This window comes from Neoarius graeffei, chromosome 9 (assembly GCF_027579695.1).
Source record: "Neoarius graeffei isolate fNeoGra1 chromosome 9, fNeoGra1.pri, whole genome shotgun sequence".
In the NCBI taxonomy this organism is placed as follows: Eukaryota; Metazoa; Chordata; class Actinopteri; order Siluriformes; family Ariidae; genus Neoarius; species Neoarius graeffei.
In genome coordinates, this window is record NC_083577.1 from 8,778,856 (window position 1) to 8,795,028 (window position 16,173).

The following is a 16,173-nucleotide window of genomic DNA, read 5'->3' on the forward strand; positions in this document are numbered from 1 at the left end:
AAAAATGGACTCAAAACAAATATATGCAATAACAGAACAAAAGCTCGGAGGTAAATCAATGCGCACCGCCATCTTGCTCCTACTGTGTACTCCCACTGTGAACTGTGCCACACCCTCCGTTCATCCTTGATTACAACGGTTCTGATCAAAGCTGGTGAAAACGTGGGCGGGGTCACCCACAAAGGTTCAAGGAATCCTAAATGGAACTGGTTCAAGAACCCATTCCCTGTTGGTTGAAAAGGGGTATTTGTGTCAAAAGTGCAGAACTCATTGAATCAACATTTAAATTACAAGTACAACTTGTACATCTTCTGCTTTAGCATTTACACTACCGTTCAAAAGTTTGGGGTCACCCAGACAATTTTGTGTTTTCCATGAAAAGTCACACTTTTATTTACCACCATAAGTTGTAAAATGAATAGAAAATATAGGGCGTATTCACACCTACGTTGTTTGGTCCGGACCAAACGACCAAACGAACCAAATTTCCCTTGGGTTGGTCTGAATACAAACCACCGAACTCTGGTCCGGACCAAACAAACGGACCGAGACCGAGCTGCAAGGTCGGACTCGGTCCGGACCAAAGGAACCCTGGTGCGGATCTTTTGAAGGTGTGAAAACAGACCGGACCTAATCCGACAGTTTTGCTTTTTTGTACCTCGGGAGCTTCTGTCGTTTGTCGAGCATTATGGGAAACAGAGTCTTGACACTCCACCGCAAAGTGCAAACACTGTTTCGGTTGTCAAGGGTCGTTCACTCACCAGTGGTAGGTGAGTACAAAAAATGAGTAGGGGGCAAACGTGGGCCGAGGAAGAAACGCGTACCCTTGTGGATATATGGGCAGATGTCCACATATCTGAGCTTTTGGAGAGAACACACAAAAATGCCGACATGTTTGCTGTATTCAGTGAGAAAATGAAGGAGAAGGGGTTCACACGCTCCTCAGAACAATGTCGGCTAAAAGTGAAGAAACTCCGTCAGACCTACATTAAAATCAGGGACATTCTTTCAAAAAGTGTCAGTACTAGCGACGCAAAAAAGAAATTCATCTATTGCGTGAAGAGCCAGAACTGTCACAACATGATGTGCGCTCATCAGCGCTATCCTCCGTAGCCGCCTTGCCCTTTGTCGTCGTCGTTGATAAATTACTTGTACAACAATCGCACAATTGTGAAAACAGTAAAAACTGGAAAAAACATATAGCTTTGATGACATTAAAAAGAATAACAGCGCGGAAAGCCTCCATGACTACTTTTGAACTTAACGCTTTGTGCACGTGTCGTCTCTGACCAATAGCTGAACGACCTCAGGGCGCATGGCTTTGTTGACAGATTTCGGTCCGCTTACTAAAATGTACAGTGTGAAAGCGAACCGCACCAAAATGAAAAAAAAAAAAAACATTTGGTTCGGACCAAAGCAAGTGAACTATCGAACTATCCTGGTCTGAATACACCCTTAGTCAAGACATTTTTCTGGCCATTTTGAGCATTTAATCGACCCCACAAATGTGATGCTCCAGAAACTCAATCTGCTCAAAGGAAGGTCAGTTTTATAGCTTCTCTAAAGAGCTCAACTGTTTTCAGCTGTGCTAACATGATTGTACAAGGGTTTTCTAATCATCCATTAGCCTTCTGAGGCAATGAGCAAACACATTGTACCATTAGAACACTGGAGTGAGAGTTGCTGGAAATGGGCCTCTATACACCTATGGAGATATTGCACCAAAAACCAGACATTTGCAGCTAGAATAGTCATTTACCACATTAGCAATGTATAGAGTGGATTTCTGATTAGTTTAAAGTGATCTTCATTGAAAAGAACAGTGCTTTTCTTTCAAAAATAACGACATTTCAAAGTGACCCCAAACTTTTGAACGGTAGTGTATAGTTTCACTTTTTAATTGTATTTCATTATTCTATCATTTTTAAATTACGTTGATATTTTTTACGCTCATTTAACACACACATCTCTACATTTTGTGCATTCTCTCCCGTTGCTTATTTTTGTTCTTACCTTTTCATTTCACCTTCTTTTCAATCCTGTGCCTTGTATAACAGTTTTTTTTTGTTGTTTTTTTTTATAATTATAACTCGCTTTAGGTTTTTTTTGGTTTGTTTGTTTTTTAAATGTCATTTTGTCTCTGACCTGGGCTCTGTGAATGTCAATCTTTTAAAAATCCCTGCTGACAAAGTAGACAGGACTCATTTTGTTGCTATGCTTCAAAACTGCAGAATTCGTTCAAGTAACATTTAATTGGGGGAAGGGGGATAAAAACAAAAATATTTTCTGGTTTATTATTTATTGTTGCATTTTTCGATTTACTTCTTTGTTATAACAGTATTTGAATTATTTTCCTCATTAATAGAAGCACATTATTATTATTATTATTATTATTATGTGAAATGGTATGACTTTGCAAGTGTAAGACCATGTTTCATTGAAAATGTCTTAGCAATTATGCATGACGCAATTTGTAAGAAAAATCCACCAACGCTGAGAATTTCCATGACAACCAACGAAATCCGACCGGCTCGTTAGGATTTAGACAGTGTGCTTGGCGCAACATGTTCCATTCCAGTCAGCATGGTCCTGTTGATTAGCGAGCACGTTTGGTGTGTGAGAGCTGGGAACCAGGGCTGCGTTTTGGAAACTTTATAAAGTACAAGTCCAACATTCAATTCCATTCTTCCGACCTCGGTTTTGTGTGCAGCACTGCAGGAGTAATGAGATTCGAGCCAAGATCGAGACTGTTAGCAACTCAGCTACAATTACTGCCCGGTGGGGCTTCACTGTTTCCCCCATCGACTCAAATCAATCAAGGTTAGTCAGTGTGGACGGAGTCTGAATCAGTCAACCAGGGACTCGGGGTGAAAGGCAGGTCAGCAGGGGTTGCCAGCCATGTCGAAACGTACATCGCATTCCCAGCCATTTTCCCTTTTTTATTGTTTTCCACTGACCTTTCTCCACTGCCCCATTACCGCTCCCTTCACTCTGACTCCAGCTGACATGAGACTGAAAGACGGAGGCAATCAGGAGACTGACGAGGTCAAACGTCATGTTACCCCATTTGCACTTTGATTTTCACTTTTGTTTCTGGCTTGGATCATCAAACGTCCTGTTCGAACTTGGCATGTAACCGAATACAAATGCATTACTTGGAAAGAATGGACAATGTGATCTAAACGCATGCAAATACAGATAGAATGAGTACGATTGTTTTTCTTTTTCCCTCCACTTTTTTTTTTTGTCTATCGTTAGGGGTTAGTGGTTCGTGCTCCAGCAGCTCGACCTAAACACTGCCTTTCCTTTCTGAGCTCCACTTCAAAAGTCACATTTATACCATACGCTGTCAGAAAATAAAGTACATTACTCTACATACAGGACACTTTTTCAATGTTCTATTCTCTTCTAGAGGGTTTCATTCATTTAGTTTGATAGCATGCAATATTGTTAGCATATCGCTTATCCTACGTCTATTACGTCACTCTGCACAATGGAGAATGAGCGTTGAATATGGTTTACGATATTGCACGGTTGTCAAGACAACATGACGTCACATGTCAGAGACGTAAAACTTCCATGCTAGCAAGCAACTGGGATAATTTGTAAACAAACATGGCCTCAAGGTTTGCTTTGTTAAATGCAGAACATTTTGAGAGAATTTTGAAAGAGAAAGATGCGTTGAACACCCGAAAGGAATGTGTATGTATAATAATAATAATAATAATAATAATAATAATAATACTGGCTGGCTTTTTGCCATGGTATATCAGATATATTCCATTCAGTGAGCACTTGTCTTCGACTCGCTTAATATCCTGCTAGCCAAATGGAATAATATATCTGATATACCGTACCACTCAATGCCAGCCAATATTATTTAATTATTGTACCTGTAGGAGTACAATGGCTTATTGCTAGGGCAGTACCCTCTAAGGTACTTATTTGTACACTTTATATACGGTTTGGGAACATATATGCACCTTGTTGGCCCTAAAAAGTTACACATAGTGACCTTGAGGTTTAATAATGAGCCCTAGGAGGTACATTAGTGTACGGTAGCTTGTACCTTGGGGGACAGAAATGGACTCCTACTGTAGCTCTGTTTCTGAGAGTGTATTTATATACAAAATGGACCAAATTCCACAAAAGTAACAGGATTGTTTTCTTTTTTTTCCATAAGAACATACAGAATATATTATGTGCATAGTGCAGCATACCTCTGCTAGGCTAAAAATAAATAAATAAACAAATATATAAATAAATCAATAAAAACTACTTTTTTAATATATACGATAATATGAAATGAAAATCTTCCCAGAACTTTTTACTGACATGGTGTTTGAAAGACTCTGTAGTGACTCACAGCAGCACTGAGTCCCAGTATTATTGTACATTTTCATAAAGATTCAAGCAATTGTTTGTTTGTTTTTTGTTTTTTTTTGCTAAAATACTATTACAGTACATCACTATTGTTGTCAATGTGACATTTGACAAAAACGTTACCAGGGCGTCTGGTTGAGATGAGTTATGAACTTGAGAGATGTAGCCGAGGTTGAAAAACTGTGAAGTCTTCCTTAGGCCACGCCCACTCTGAATTGCTGGGTTTCAGTCACGTGACTTTTCTTAGCGGTTTTACCGGAAGTGAAATAGCTGGTGGTCTAAATGGCTGCCGTAGTGCAAACAACTAGCGATAATTTATCAGAGTACGCTCGTAATCTAGAAGCCACTGCTGGCTTTAGATATATTCAGAAGATTGCTATGTGCAATGGAATCGACCCCGACAGTCTGGGAAAGAAGGATTTGTCATACAATCTCGAAAACTACCCTTCAGTCGAGTTCCCCGACATCTCGAACTATCTGGTGTTGCAGACGTCCTTCTACACCGCAAAACAGATGAAAGCGTGGAAGAGTACGGAGGCTTACAACTTTTTTATATGTGGCTGAGTAAAGGACATCGGGATCAAGTCGCTGCCGAATGAATCCTGTATTGTTTTTACCCGTGTAAGTATGGTTTTTTAAGCTTTTCGTTCGTGTCTTTACAACGAAGTGCTGCAAGTTGAAATGTAAACAAACAACAGTTGGCTTGATTCTCACTTGTGTTGGCTCTAATCTCTCAGCTAAATCATTCACAAAGATCATCAGAAACCCCTTTAAAGACCTGGATCTTAGTTAAACAAGATGGAGAAGTGATCACGGCGCATTGTAACTGTACGGCTGGGGAAGAATTTTGTCGTGACCTTCATGCATATGGACTTTGTGAGGAGTAAACAAAGAAACAGCTGGGGACTTTAGCGCTTCGTGACTAAAAAACGTACTGTAAAATAACAACACATAGCAAGAAAAGTACTTGGAAAACACTAAGGACAGAGCTGAGAGGGAAATACAAACCTTTCACCAAGTGATCACTGCAAACTCCGGCATGCATCGACTCGACTCCCTTCGATTTCAGTGAGAGGTTCAAAAGCCACCTTTCTCAAAATCTTTTTGTGAAATCCTGTGTTCGTTCACCCTTTTTATTAGTTCAGGGGAACCCTGAAGAAACTTTTATCAGTTTCATGGTTTGATCGATTCAAACAACCTCAAACAATGCAAGCGTAAGGCATTTTTCATGCGAGCAATGAATCTTCTCCGTACAAACGCTTTGTCAACTGAGCTTTGGTCGACCACCAGCTTAAGTTTTGAATAACTAACGAGGTGGATGTTACTTAACGAGCAATATTGTATACTGATACAGATAGCAGTGTTGTGTTCCTCTCAGTATGTCTTGGAGCAGTGGATTATTTCTCCTTGCCTCTTTGGGTAATTTTACATAGTCGTTCTTAACGACAGGCACCTCAGAAGAGCTTGTCAAAAAAAAAAAATGGCTTGTCAAATATCAGACTCTGGAATGGGACAGAGCTTTTGGCATTTCAGCCTATCACTACGGATCTACAGATGGCAGGATGAGTAGCGGTTCATTTCCTACCCTGAGAAATGACAAATCCCGGCTACGGTCGATGCTGGTGATCTCCAGGTTGCCCATCACCACCTCACAGTTCTCATAGTACTTGCGCAGGGTCCGGTATTGCTGCTCTAGATCCGATAGGGTACTCAGTTTGTTTTCGGTGCCCGTGCACACTGCAGAGAGAGAGAGAGAGAAGGAGACAGAGAGATTACATTCTGGAACACATTTAAGTAATTTATACCAATTTAAGTTATTTGACCCGAAGCTGCCAATTTAGATAGAATTACAGAGACATTTCCCATACCTAATGAACCCAGTGTGTCGAAGACTGCACACACAAACAACAATCGAAACAGTTCCACACTTTTGAACTGCTAACAGTTTACCGACTCAAGATGTACAGAAAGGTTATAGAGGTTTAATATTAAAATTATGAGTAATGTTTATATAAAAATAGCATTTCTCATGAGAGCATCTTCACTTCCTTAATCTTCCAAAATCAAAAGAGGGACTGTTAAAGTTCTGCTGAACTTGATCTAACCAGAACATCAAGGACGTAGTAGCTCATCTGGCCTGCCATCAAAACAACCATGACTACCAAAACATCAAACAGAACTGAAATGGGACAATGTGAGAGAGGACCAACCTCCGCAACAAATTGTTTACAACGGGAAAATCAATAAAGGACTAAATTTTGTTCCCCGAGAGAAGATCGACCCAAAACATCGATCAGAACTGGAATCGGGTGAGAACTGCGAGAGCAGATACAATTCAAGTCAGAAGAAAATGTGTTAAGTTGACCTAATTATGTTGTACAGAAGGACTAGTTCTTTCAAATAAAACAATCAGAACTGAAATCCCATTGAGAACTGAGGGAGGAGACACGATTTAACTGAAAATATACAAAGTGGTAAACAAATTGTTTACAACAGGAAAATCAACAAACAAATGACCAAGTTTTGTTCCCCAAGGGAAGATCTACCCAAAACATCGATCAGAACTGAAATCGGATGAGAAATGAGAGAGGAGATACAATTCTAGTGAGAGGCCTGGAAAATTCGTTAATTTGGCCTAATTAAGAACTCGTTAGCAAAAAATTTGACAAAACAACGACCAAGTTTCGTGCAGAGTGATAAGTTCTTAAAAAAAAAAAAACAATCAGAACGGAAATCCGTGGAGAACTGACGGAGGAGATACGATTTAACTGAACTGTGGACGACCGACGACAGACGGACGCCATGCCATGGCAACAGCTCATCTTCCTTACGGTCAGATGAGCTAATAAAATGATAAATATTACACCACAACACTGCTGAATTCTCGATTCTGATTGGTTAGAAAGTGCTCATTAATGTTCTCTAACAGCAGCTCGGATAGTAGCGCAGCTGCAAAGGACAGATTTATTACAGATTAAAGCACTCATTCTAATGCATTATCCTTTCTATAGTGATCAGTAATGCATTAGTGTGCACGTGTTGACGTGGTGAAATTTTTGGTAAGAACCTTTTTCATTTGTCGAACATTTTTGGAAGGCATCTACAATTTAACAGTTTTTGGAACAGGCAGAGGTTAAGCTGTAATTTTTCCATCACAGGAAAACCTTCAAGGATGGACAACTTTGTGGTTTCTCTGGAACATGACAAGCTGCAATTTTTTTTGTCTTATTAACCCTCTGGTGTCTGAAGGTATTTTCTGGCGAAGTTCAAAATGACGGCGGCACAGTGGTATAGTGGTTAGCGCTGTCGCCTCACAGCAAGAAGGTCCTGGGTTCGAGCCCCGGGGCCGGCGAGGGCCTTTCTGTGTGGAGTTTGCATGTTCTCCCCGTGTCCGCGTGGGTTTCCTCCGGGTGCTCCGGTTTCCCCCACAGTCCAAAGACATGCAGGTTAGGTTAACTGGTGACTCTAAATTGACCGTAGGTGCGAATGTGAGTGTGAATGGTTGTCTGTGTCTATGTGTCAGCCCTGTGATGACCTGGCGACTTGTCCAGGGTGTACCCCGCCTTTCGCCCATAGTCAGCTGGGATAGGCTCCAGCTTGCCTGCGACCCTGTAGAAGGATAAAGCGGCTAGAGATGATGAGATGAGATGAGTTCAAAATGACACCGCTCATGATCAGTGTCACAGTTCTCAAGAGCCTGCTGAAATTGAATCACTGTCCTGAAATCGAATCGCTGTCCTGAATCATCCGAAGCACCTCCTGAGCATCAAATCCGCGTGCCAACTCCCAACAAATTTCACCTCCAAACAGGCAGCCTAAACTATGGCTGACATATTTTATCCTGTTTACCCACCACGAAAGAGAAACCAATGGAAACCGAAAGAGTGAAAGTGATTATCATGCCGTTACCATGTGAATAGTCTTTTATGAATGCGTAAGCGGGCGTTCAGCACTTCGACTCCTGTGTGACTGAGTAAGGTGACAAATTTTATGTTTCATCTAATTTAGGTAATTTAAAAGCTATAACATTATTTAGCAGTGGGCATATAGGAAAGTGTAACATATAAAGTTTCTGTCAATATGTTTATCATGCTTGTATGATAAAAACTCACCAAGATATTCATCTAAATACATGACCTACTCATTCTAAACCTGCTGAGCTTCGCCAGCGAAGCTCTCGACCCCAACTTCAAGACAGAGACACAAAGAGGCTGGTGAGGGTGAGGGAATTAGTGTTTATAGCTGTTATAGGGAAGTGATAAGAATAAATAATAACTGTTACTGGTGTGGTTATGGATGTGGTGAAGGAGGACATGAGGATGCAGAAAAAAGATACAAAGGAGAGGAGGAAATGGAGGGACATTATCCGCTGTGGCAACCCCTAACAGGAACAGCCAAAAGAAGAAGAAGAACAACAACAACTGTAATTGGTGTGGTATAAGTGGAAGAAAAGACTTCAAGACAGCTGTTTTTTGGAAAATAACCAACCCTATAACAGCACACCACCAAGAATTAGACACTAGGGTGCATCAGTTGCCCCCTAGAAATGAAAAGTTCCTCCGATCATGATGCATTTTTGCTTTTATGTTCCTTTTGGTAAGAAAACACACTGGGTGAAATATTTTGACAAAATTCAAAAGTTTAATGGTGGCACCAGGAGCTCAAAGTTATGGAAAAAGCTGCTATTTTATGACTTTTATGACAAAATTTCGATCACTTTTCATGAAACATTATGCCACCTTATAGAGTATACCAAATATCTTAGATACTGTAGACAGTATGTCTGGAATGTCTAAAAATATTTGGAGGTTTATTTTAGGGTGTCACTAGCATTATCTATCAATGTTATAACCCTGGTTTTAAGCTTGCCGCCTATGCATATGCTAGCCCCTATTAAATGCAAATGTTCTTTAAGCCTTGGTCACAACCGGCCATACGTGCTCCTACGGGCGGTCTACGTGCAAAAAACGCAAGAAACGCACGGAGGGCGCGCGTGTGACGTGCTGATTTTCGAGCCGTAGACTGGCCGCAGAGGTTCTTTGTCATGTCAAACAAAATCCACGGGCGCTTACGTTTTTTTCAGGTTGCAAGACAAACCTATGGCCAACGTGCGTCTTTCTCCACGAACAAAAAAAAACCGCAGCGATTTGGGAAACGCCAAAAATCGCGCGGCCAAAAAATCGTACGTCTGGTTGTGACCTAGGCTTAACATGATCTCTGGGTCACAAGAAATCAATAAATGGAGTCCAACATTGTAATTCAAACCTTACGCGAAAACATAAAATAAGCGTTTTTTGGCAAAAAATGAACCTCATGGTGCCACCATTAGACTTCTGAATATGGTCAAAAAATTTTACAGGATGTCTTTATTGGTGAAAAGGAACACCCAAACAAAAATGCATCAGATTTTATGAAAAAGAGGGCAACTGATGCACCCTATTACACACTTACAGATTATTACTGATTCAAAGTCCCTTGAATGAAACTCCAAATCTATAGTATTAGTCTTTAAGGTCAGTCTGCATTCAAAAAAGGTGTTGTTTATGGAACTTGAAAGAGGTGTGGATTGGAGAGAAGGCTGGATACACTCCATATACATCACATCAATTGTGAATTCTTCGCTACCTTTAGTTAAACATTCTTACAAACTAGCTGAACAGCCAAATTCCCAACACCGACTGCTGTGTAGTCTGACAACGTTACCTGCCATGCCATGCCATGCCATGCAGCCACTAGCCACTTGACTGTTGCTGACTGATATTGACATTGAGCATAAAGTGTTTTTCTTTCTCTATTGATCAAATCTCACCAGCTAAAATTGATGTGAGCATTGAGAGACTTTGAGGAAAGTAAAAACTGGTGACTCTCCCAGTTGAATATGAATGGTTGGCAAGCATGCCCTGGTTGAATATGTTACAGCTGGGTTCATTCAGCAGGTTCATCCTATCAAACCTGACAAGTAATTAAACACAGCCACTTCCACCCATCATGCAGTTTTGAGCACTCAAAGACATCTGCCATCTGCAGCATCAGCTGGCGCTGCCCGGCAGGCTCCGACAGCACAGGAGAATAAACCCCGCACTCTCACGCTCTGCCGAGCTGCTGTCACAACAGCCTGCGGCATCTGAGAGAGTGCTAGAGAGAGAGAGAGAGAGAGAGAGAGAGCAAGAGAGAGCCAACAACAGGCCCGCTGTAAATTGGACAATGGGACATCAAGCTCACACTGGCTACGAATTCATGAAGTCAGACTTGTGCAACAATGTTTACAGGCATGATTCAAGAAACACACTAATATAGCAGTCACATTACCCAGCAATCCCTAAGCAATCATTCGCCACTCAGTAAGAAGGACTCCATAGTACAATTTTAACCCCACCCATCTACACCACTGGCGTTATGACACACACATGAGAACCAGCAAGGCGTCTGCACTGACTGATCTCGTCCTAAAGCAATGGAACGTTTTCTTTCATCGAGATTTCTTTCATCCAGGCACAGAATCAACTGTCTTTTCTAGCACGTTCCTGCTTAGAACAATTCTTGCTTTCAAATTTGTTTCCGTCACATGTCGATATCTCAATTTCCCTGTTTTTCTATTTGGCATTTTGACCCAAACTGCACCGGTGGCACGGTGGTGTAGTGGTTAGCGCTGTCGCCTCACAGCAAGAAGGTCTGGGTTCGAGCCCCATGGCTGGTGAGGGCCTTTCTGTGCGGAGTTTGCATGTTCTCCCTGTGTCCGCGTGGGTTTCCTCTGGGTGCTCCAGTTTCCCCCACAGTCCAAAGACATGCAGGTTAGGTTAACTGGTGACTCTAAATTGAGCGTAGGTGTGAATGTGAGTGTGAATGGTTGTCTGTGTCTATGTGTCAGCCCTGTGATGACCTGGTGACTTGTCCAGGGTGTACCCCGCCTTTCACCCACAGTCAGCTGGGATAGGCTCCAGCTTGCCTGCGACCCTGTAGAACAGGATAAAGCAGCTAGAGATAATGAGATGAGACCCAAACTGCAATTCAAGCTATCTTTAGTTGCATATTACATACTCTTTCTAAATTCTTTGGTTCGTTGGAGTTTGTTGGAGATCAGCAATCTGAGATTACACAATGTGCACGATTCAGTGCCACTGTGACCAAAAATGGCTGATGATTCTAAAATTCTGGAGTGTGAGAAGTTTTCTTGATTAGATTCTCAGCATGAGCACTGCTATGACACACATCTAAAAGTCATCAATAAGAGGACAGCATAGGATGATGCACAACTCACAGGATACTTGGTCTGAATGCCAAAAAGCCCAAGGCGATGGCTTACAACATTGAGGACCATGACCCAATAACAACACTATCAGGTAGTAGTACACTAAAAGAGATGCCAGATTTCAAGTACCCAGGGTCCTGGGTGGAGTCTACTGAAGCAAACATTAAATGTCTAGCCTAGATAGCATGAAAACCATGAAGAGGATATGGAAATCACGAATGTGAGGGAGGTCAAATTGAGCTACTTCTTGGCCACAGTAGAGTCGGTTCTACTGTATGGATGTGAGGCTTGGGCCCTAGCACCAGGGCTCGAAAGATCTCTTGAAGGTTGCTACATGCGCATGCTGTGCACAGTCTTTCACATTAGCTGGAGGTAGGGGCGGCACAGTGGTTAGCACTGTTGCCTCACAGCAAGAGGGTTCCAGGTTCGAGCCTCATGGCTGAGGAGGGCATTTCTGTGTGGAGTTTGCATGTTCTCCCTGTGTCTCTGGTTTCCCTCTATGGGCTATCTACAGTGGTGCTTGAAAGTTTGTGAACCCTTTAGAATTTTCTATATTTCTGCATAAATATGACCTAAAACATCATCAGATTTTCACACAAGTCCTAAAAGTAGATAATAAGAACCCAGTTAAACAAATGAGACAAAAATATTATACTTGGTCATTTATTTATTGAGGAAAATGATCCAATATTACATATCTGTGAGTGGCAAAAGTATGTGAACCTCTAGGATTAGCAGTTAATTTGAAGGTGAAATTAAAGTCAGGTGTTTTCAATCAATGGGATGACAATCAGGTGTGAGTGGGCACCCTGTTTTATTTAAAGAACAGGGATCTATCAAAGTCTGATCTTCACAACACATGTTTGTGGAAGTGTATCATGGCACGAACAAAGGAGATTTCTGAGGACCTCAGAAAAAGCGTTGTTGATGCTCATCAGGCTGGAAAAAGTTACAAAACCATCTCTAAAGAGTTTGGACTCCACCAATCCACAGTCAGACAGATTGTTTACAAATGGAGGAAATTCAAGACCATTGTTACCCTCCCCAGGAGTGGTCGACCAACAAAGATCACTCTAAGAGCAAGGCGTGTAATAGTTGGCGAGATCACAAAGGACCCCAGGGTAACTTCTAAGCAACTGAAGGCCTCTCTCACATTGGCTAATGTTAATGTTCATGAGTCCACCATGAGGAGAACACTGAACAACAATGGTGTGCATGGCAGGGTTGCAAAGAGAAAGCCACTGCTCTCCAAAAGGAAAATTGCTGCTCGTCTGCAGTTTGCTAAAGATCACATGGACAAGCCAGAAGGCTATTAGAAAAATGTTTTGTGGATGGATGAGACCAAAATAGAACTTTTTGGTTTAAATGAGAAGCGTTATGTTTGGAGAAAGGAAAACACTGCATTCCAGCATAAGAACCTTATCCCATCTGTGAAACATTGTGGTGGTAGCATCATGGTTTGGGCCTGTTTTGCTGCATCTGGGCCAGGACGGCTTGCCATCATTGATGGGACAATGAATTCTGAATTATACCAGTGAATTATAAAGGAAACTGTCAGGACATCTGTCCATGAACTGAATCTCAAGAGAAGGTGGGTCATGCAGCAAGACAACGACCCTAAGCACACAAGTCGTTCTACCAAAGAATGGTTAAAGAAGAATAAAGTTAATGTTTTGGAATGGCCAAGTCAAAGTCCTGACCTTAATCCAATTGAAATGTTGTGGAAGGACCTGAAGCGAGCAGTTCATGTGAGGAAACCCACCAACATCCCAGAGTTGAAGCTGTTCTGTACGGGGGAACAGGCTAAAATTCCTCCAAGCCGGTGTGCAGGACTGATCAACAGTTACCGGAAACGTTTAGTTGCAGTTACTGCTACACAAGGGGGTCACACCAGATACTGAAAGCAAAGGTTCACATACTTTTGCCACTCACAGATATGTAATATTGGATCATTTTCCTCAATAAATAAATGACCAAGTATAATATTTTTGTCTCATTTGTTTAATTGGGTTCTCTTTATCTACTTTTAGGACTTGTTTGAAAATCTGATGATGTTTTAGCTCATATTTATGCAGAAATATAGAAAATTCTAAAGGGTTCACAAACTTTCAAGCACCACTGTAAATTGCCCATAGAAGTGGTTGGGTGCCCACCCTGGGTAGCTCTCCTGAGATAGCTAACAGATCTATAAAACAGTCAACTACGAGAAGAAGAAGCTGGAGGCAGTACATCTCAAATGAAGTGCTACACGGAGAGCAACCAAGGATCAGTGGCTAGGAGGATGCTGCTGGCTGGACACTGCTTTAGACATCCAGAGCAGGCAATTAGTCAGCTCATCACATGGGAATTGGTGCATGGGCAAAAGAGACGGGGAAGACCAAGACTGAGTGTCATTGATGTATTGAAGAAGGATGCAGGAACTGGAATCATGTTTAAGGGATCGCAGAGACTGGAAGAGCCGTACTAGGGCCCGGCTGAGGCCACCCAAGTAAGTAAGTTATGGGATAGCTACAAATACGGTTAGCCACATAAAAAATGGAAACAAAACATATAAGCCTGTTTTCTGTATCGCAATGACTGATGATGTAAACAAAGCTAATTTTCTTTAACTTCATGTCTCTTCTTTGAGGATCATCATCATATAATCTGACCTACAGAACACACGTCATTGTGTAGTCTGTTAGACAATGCAGCCAAGGTTTTGTCGGGATCCCATACAGCATGGCAAGTAAAAAGCTTACAAGACCAATTGAAATTGCAATTGAAATTGCAGTCTAAAAACAGAAGTTTTAGACAACACTCAACAACACTCAAGTGTCTCTCTCTCTCTCTCTCTCTCTCTCTCTCTCTCCCTAAAACTCTGACTACCTCTTATTTACCCAAGTCTCTCTATTTTTTCCTTCACAACCTTTGATGAAGACGGCTCAGAGCTCCAAAACTCATACCGCCCTTCACTATGCCAGTTCATTGTTTCTTCTTCTTGCTTTTTATTAAAAAAAGAAAGAATAAGAATAACAAAACTCTCATCTTCAAGGTAGCCATCTCTGTGGAAACCAATAAGACCTTGTTCAAATAATACCGCAGACCCCTTATGTACAAGGAGGGGGGTATGACGAAATTAAGAAATGAAAGCAACCATGTACAGGTCAGTTGTTGGCCTTGGAGTTTTCAATAAGTGTTAGCATGTATTAGAGGGAGGGAGGTATTATAAAGTTTGGTTACTGGTAATAAACAGTTATTGCACCCTCAAGGCTTTAGTGCTGATATTACACAGGAACTGAGGGATTGAGACTCATGGGGAGGGGAGAGGAAGAGAGTTGGGGGGGGGGGGGATATGGTGGTGGGTATTAGCACAACTGACAATTCAAACACTGCAATAAAATCCACTAGTGTGTGAGATACCAACCTTGAATATCCGGCAGGCAATTCACACAGGTCAACCATGCACAAATATTAAGGTTAGGGGTAGGGTTAGGGTCAGGGGGTGGGGCTAGCAGTCAGGGCTTTTCTTTGAAGACTTAATTCATGAAATTTTCCAATTTAACCAGCTACTACAGTATCTCTTGAGATGAAACAATCCAATATTGTTACTCCCAGTTTTTAACATCACCTTGCGAAGTCTTGCCTTCTTTACAGTTGCAGTTCTGAGATTATATGTATAGCCTATGTTTAGGTTTTTTTTTCTGGTTTCTGATACTTCTGAATTGTTTACATTAACTTTATTTTGAGTTGACTGCTGATTAATTGGCCATTTGCTTTTGACCATTTTACCTGCATTCACATTTATATTTACACATTTGGCATCGTGCTATGTTTATCCAAAACAAACTACACTTTCTAGCCCTTTCTATGACTTTTCAGTCAATATAAAACTCAGGAATTAGGTCTTTGCAATTAATACTTAGTAAGTCCAAATGAATGCATGCTAGAATTTCATGGTTTCGAGTACTGGGTGGATTTAAATAAAGAAATACAGAAATAGATGGCAATTTTGAAGCATGACAACAGAAAAAAAGAAGTGACCCGCCATTATAAAATCAGCCAGACGTCCAGCCATCCCATCCATTACCTGTAACCGCTTATCCTGTGCAGGGTCACAGGCAAGCTGGAGCCTATCCCAACTGACTATGGGTGAGGTACACCCTGGACAAGTTGTCAGATCATTGCAGGGCTGACACATAGAGACAAACAACCATTCACACTCACACCTACGGTCAGTTTAGAGCCACCAATTAGCTTAACCTGCATGTCTTTGGACTGTGTGGGAAACTGGAGCACACCCACGCGGACAAGGGGAGAACATGCAAACTCCACACAGAAAGGCTCCCATTGGCCACTGGGCTCAAACCCGGAACCTTCTTGCTTTGAGGTGACAGTGCTAACCACTACACCACCATGCCACCCCCAGTCAGAAGTCATGATTTTGAGATACATGCCGAAATACATTGTGTAGAGTAAAATATGGGTAGCATGGTGGTGTAGTGGTTACCACTGTTGCCTCATAGCAAGAAGGTTCAGGGTTCGAAGCTCATGGCTGACGA

At 41.6% G+C, this 16,173-nt stretch overlaps 1 protein-coding gene across 3 annotated transcripts in view; it reads right to left on the reverse strand.

Moving 5' to 3' along the window:
* Positions 1-16,173, reverse strand: part of LOC132891447 (receptor tyrosine-protein kinase erbB-4-like) — a 962,854-nt gene that overhangs the window by 539,159 nt on the left and 407,522 nt on the right. For all 3 annotated transcript variants that reach the window (XR_009655323.1, XR_009655322.1, XM_060928997.1), the window contains exon 2: positions 5,969-6,120. Coding sequence is in view for 1 of the 3 variants with exons in the window: in XM_060928997.1 (XP_060784980.1) it covers positions 5,969-6,120 (152 nt within the window). In the remaining 2 variants the exon portion in view is untranslated. The remainder of the gene's footprint in view (positions 1-5,968; positions 6,121-16,173) is intronic.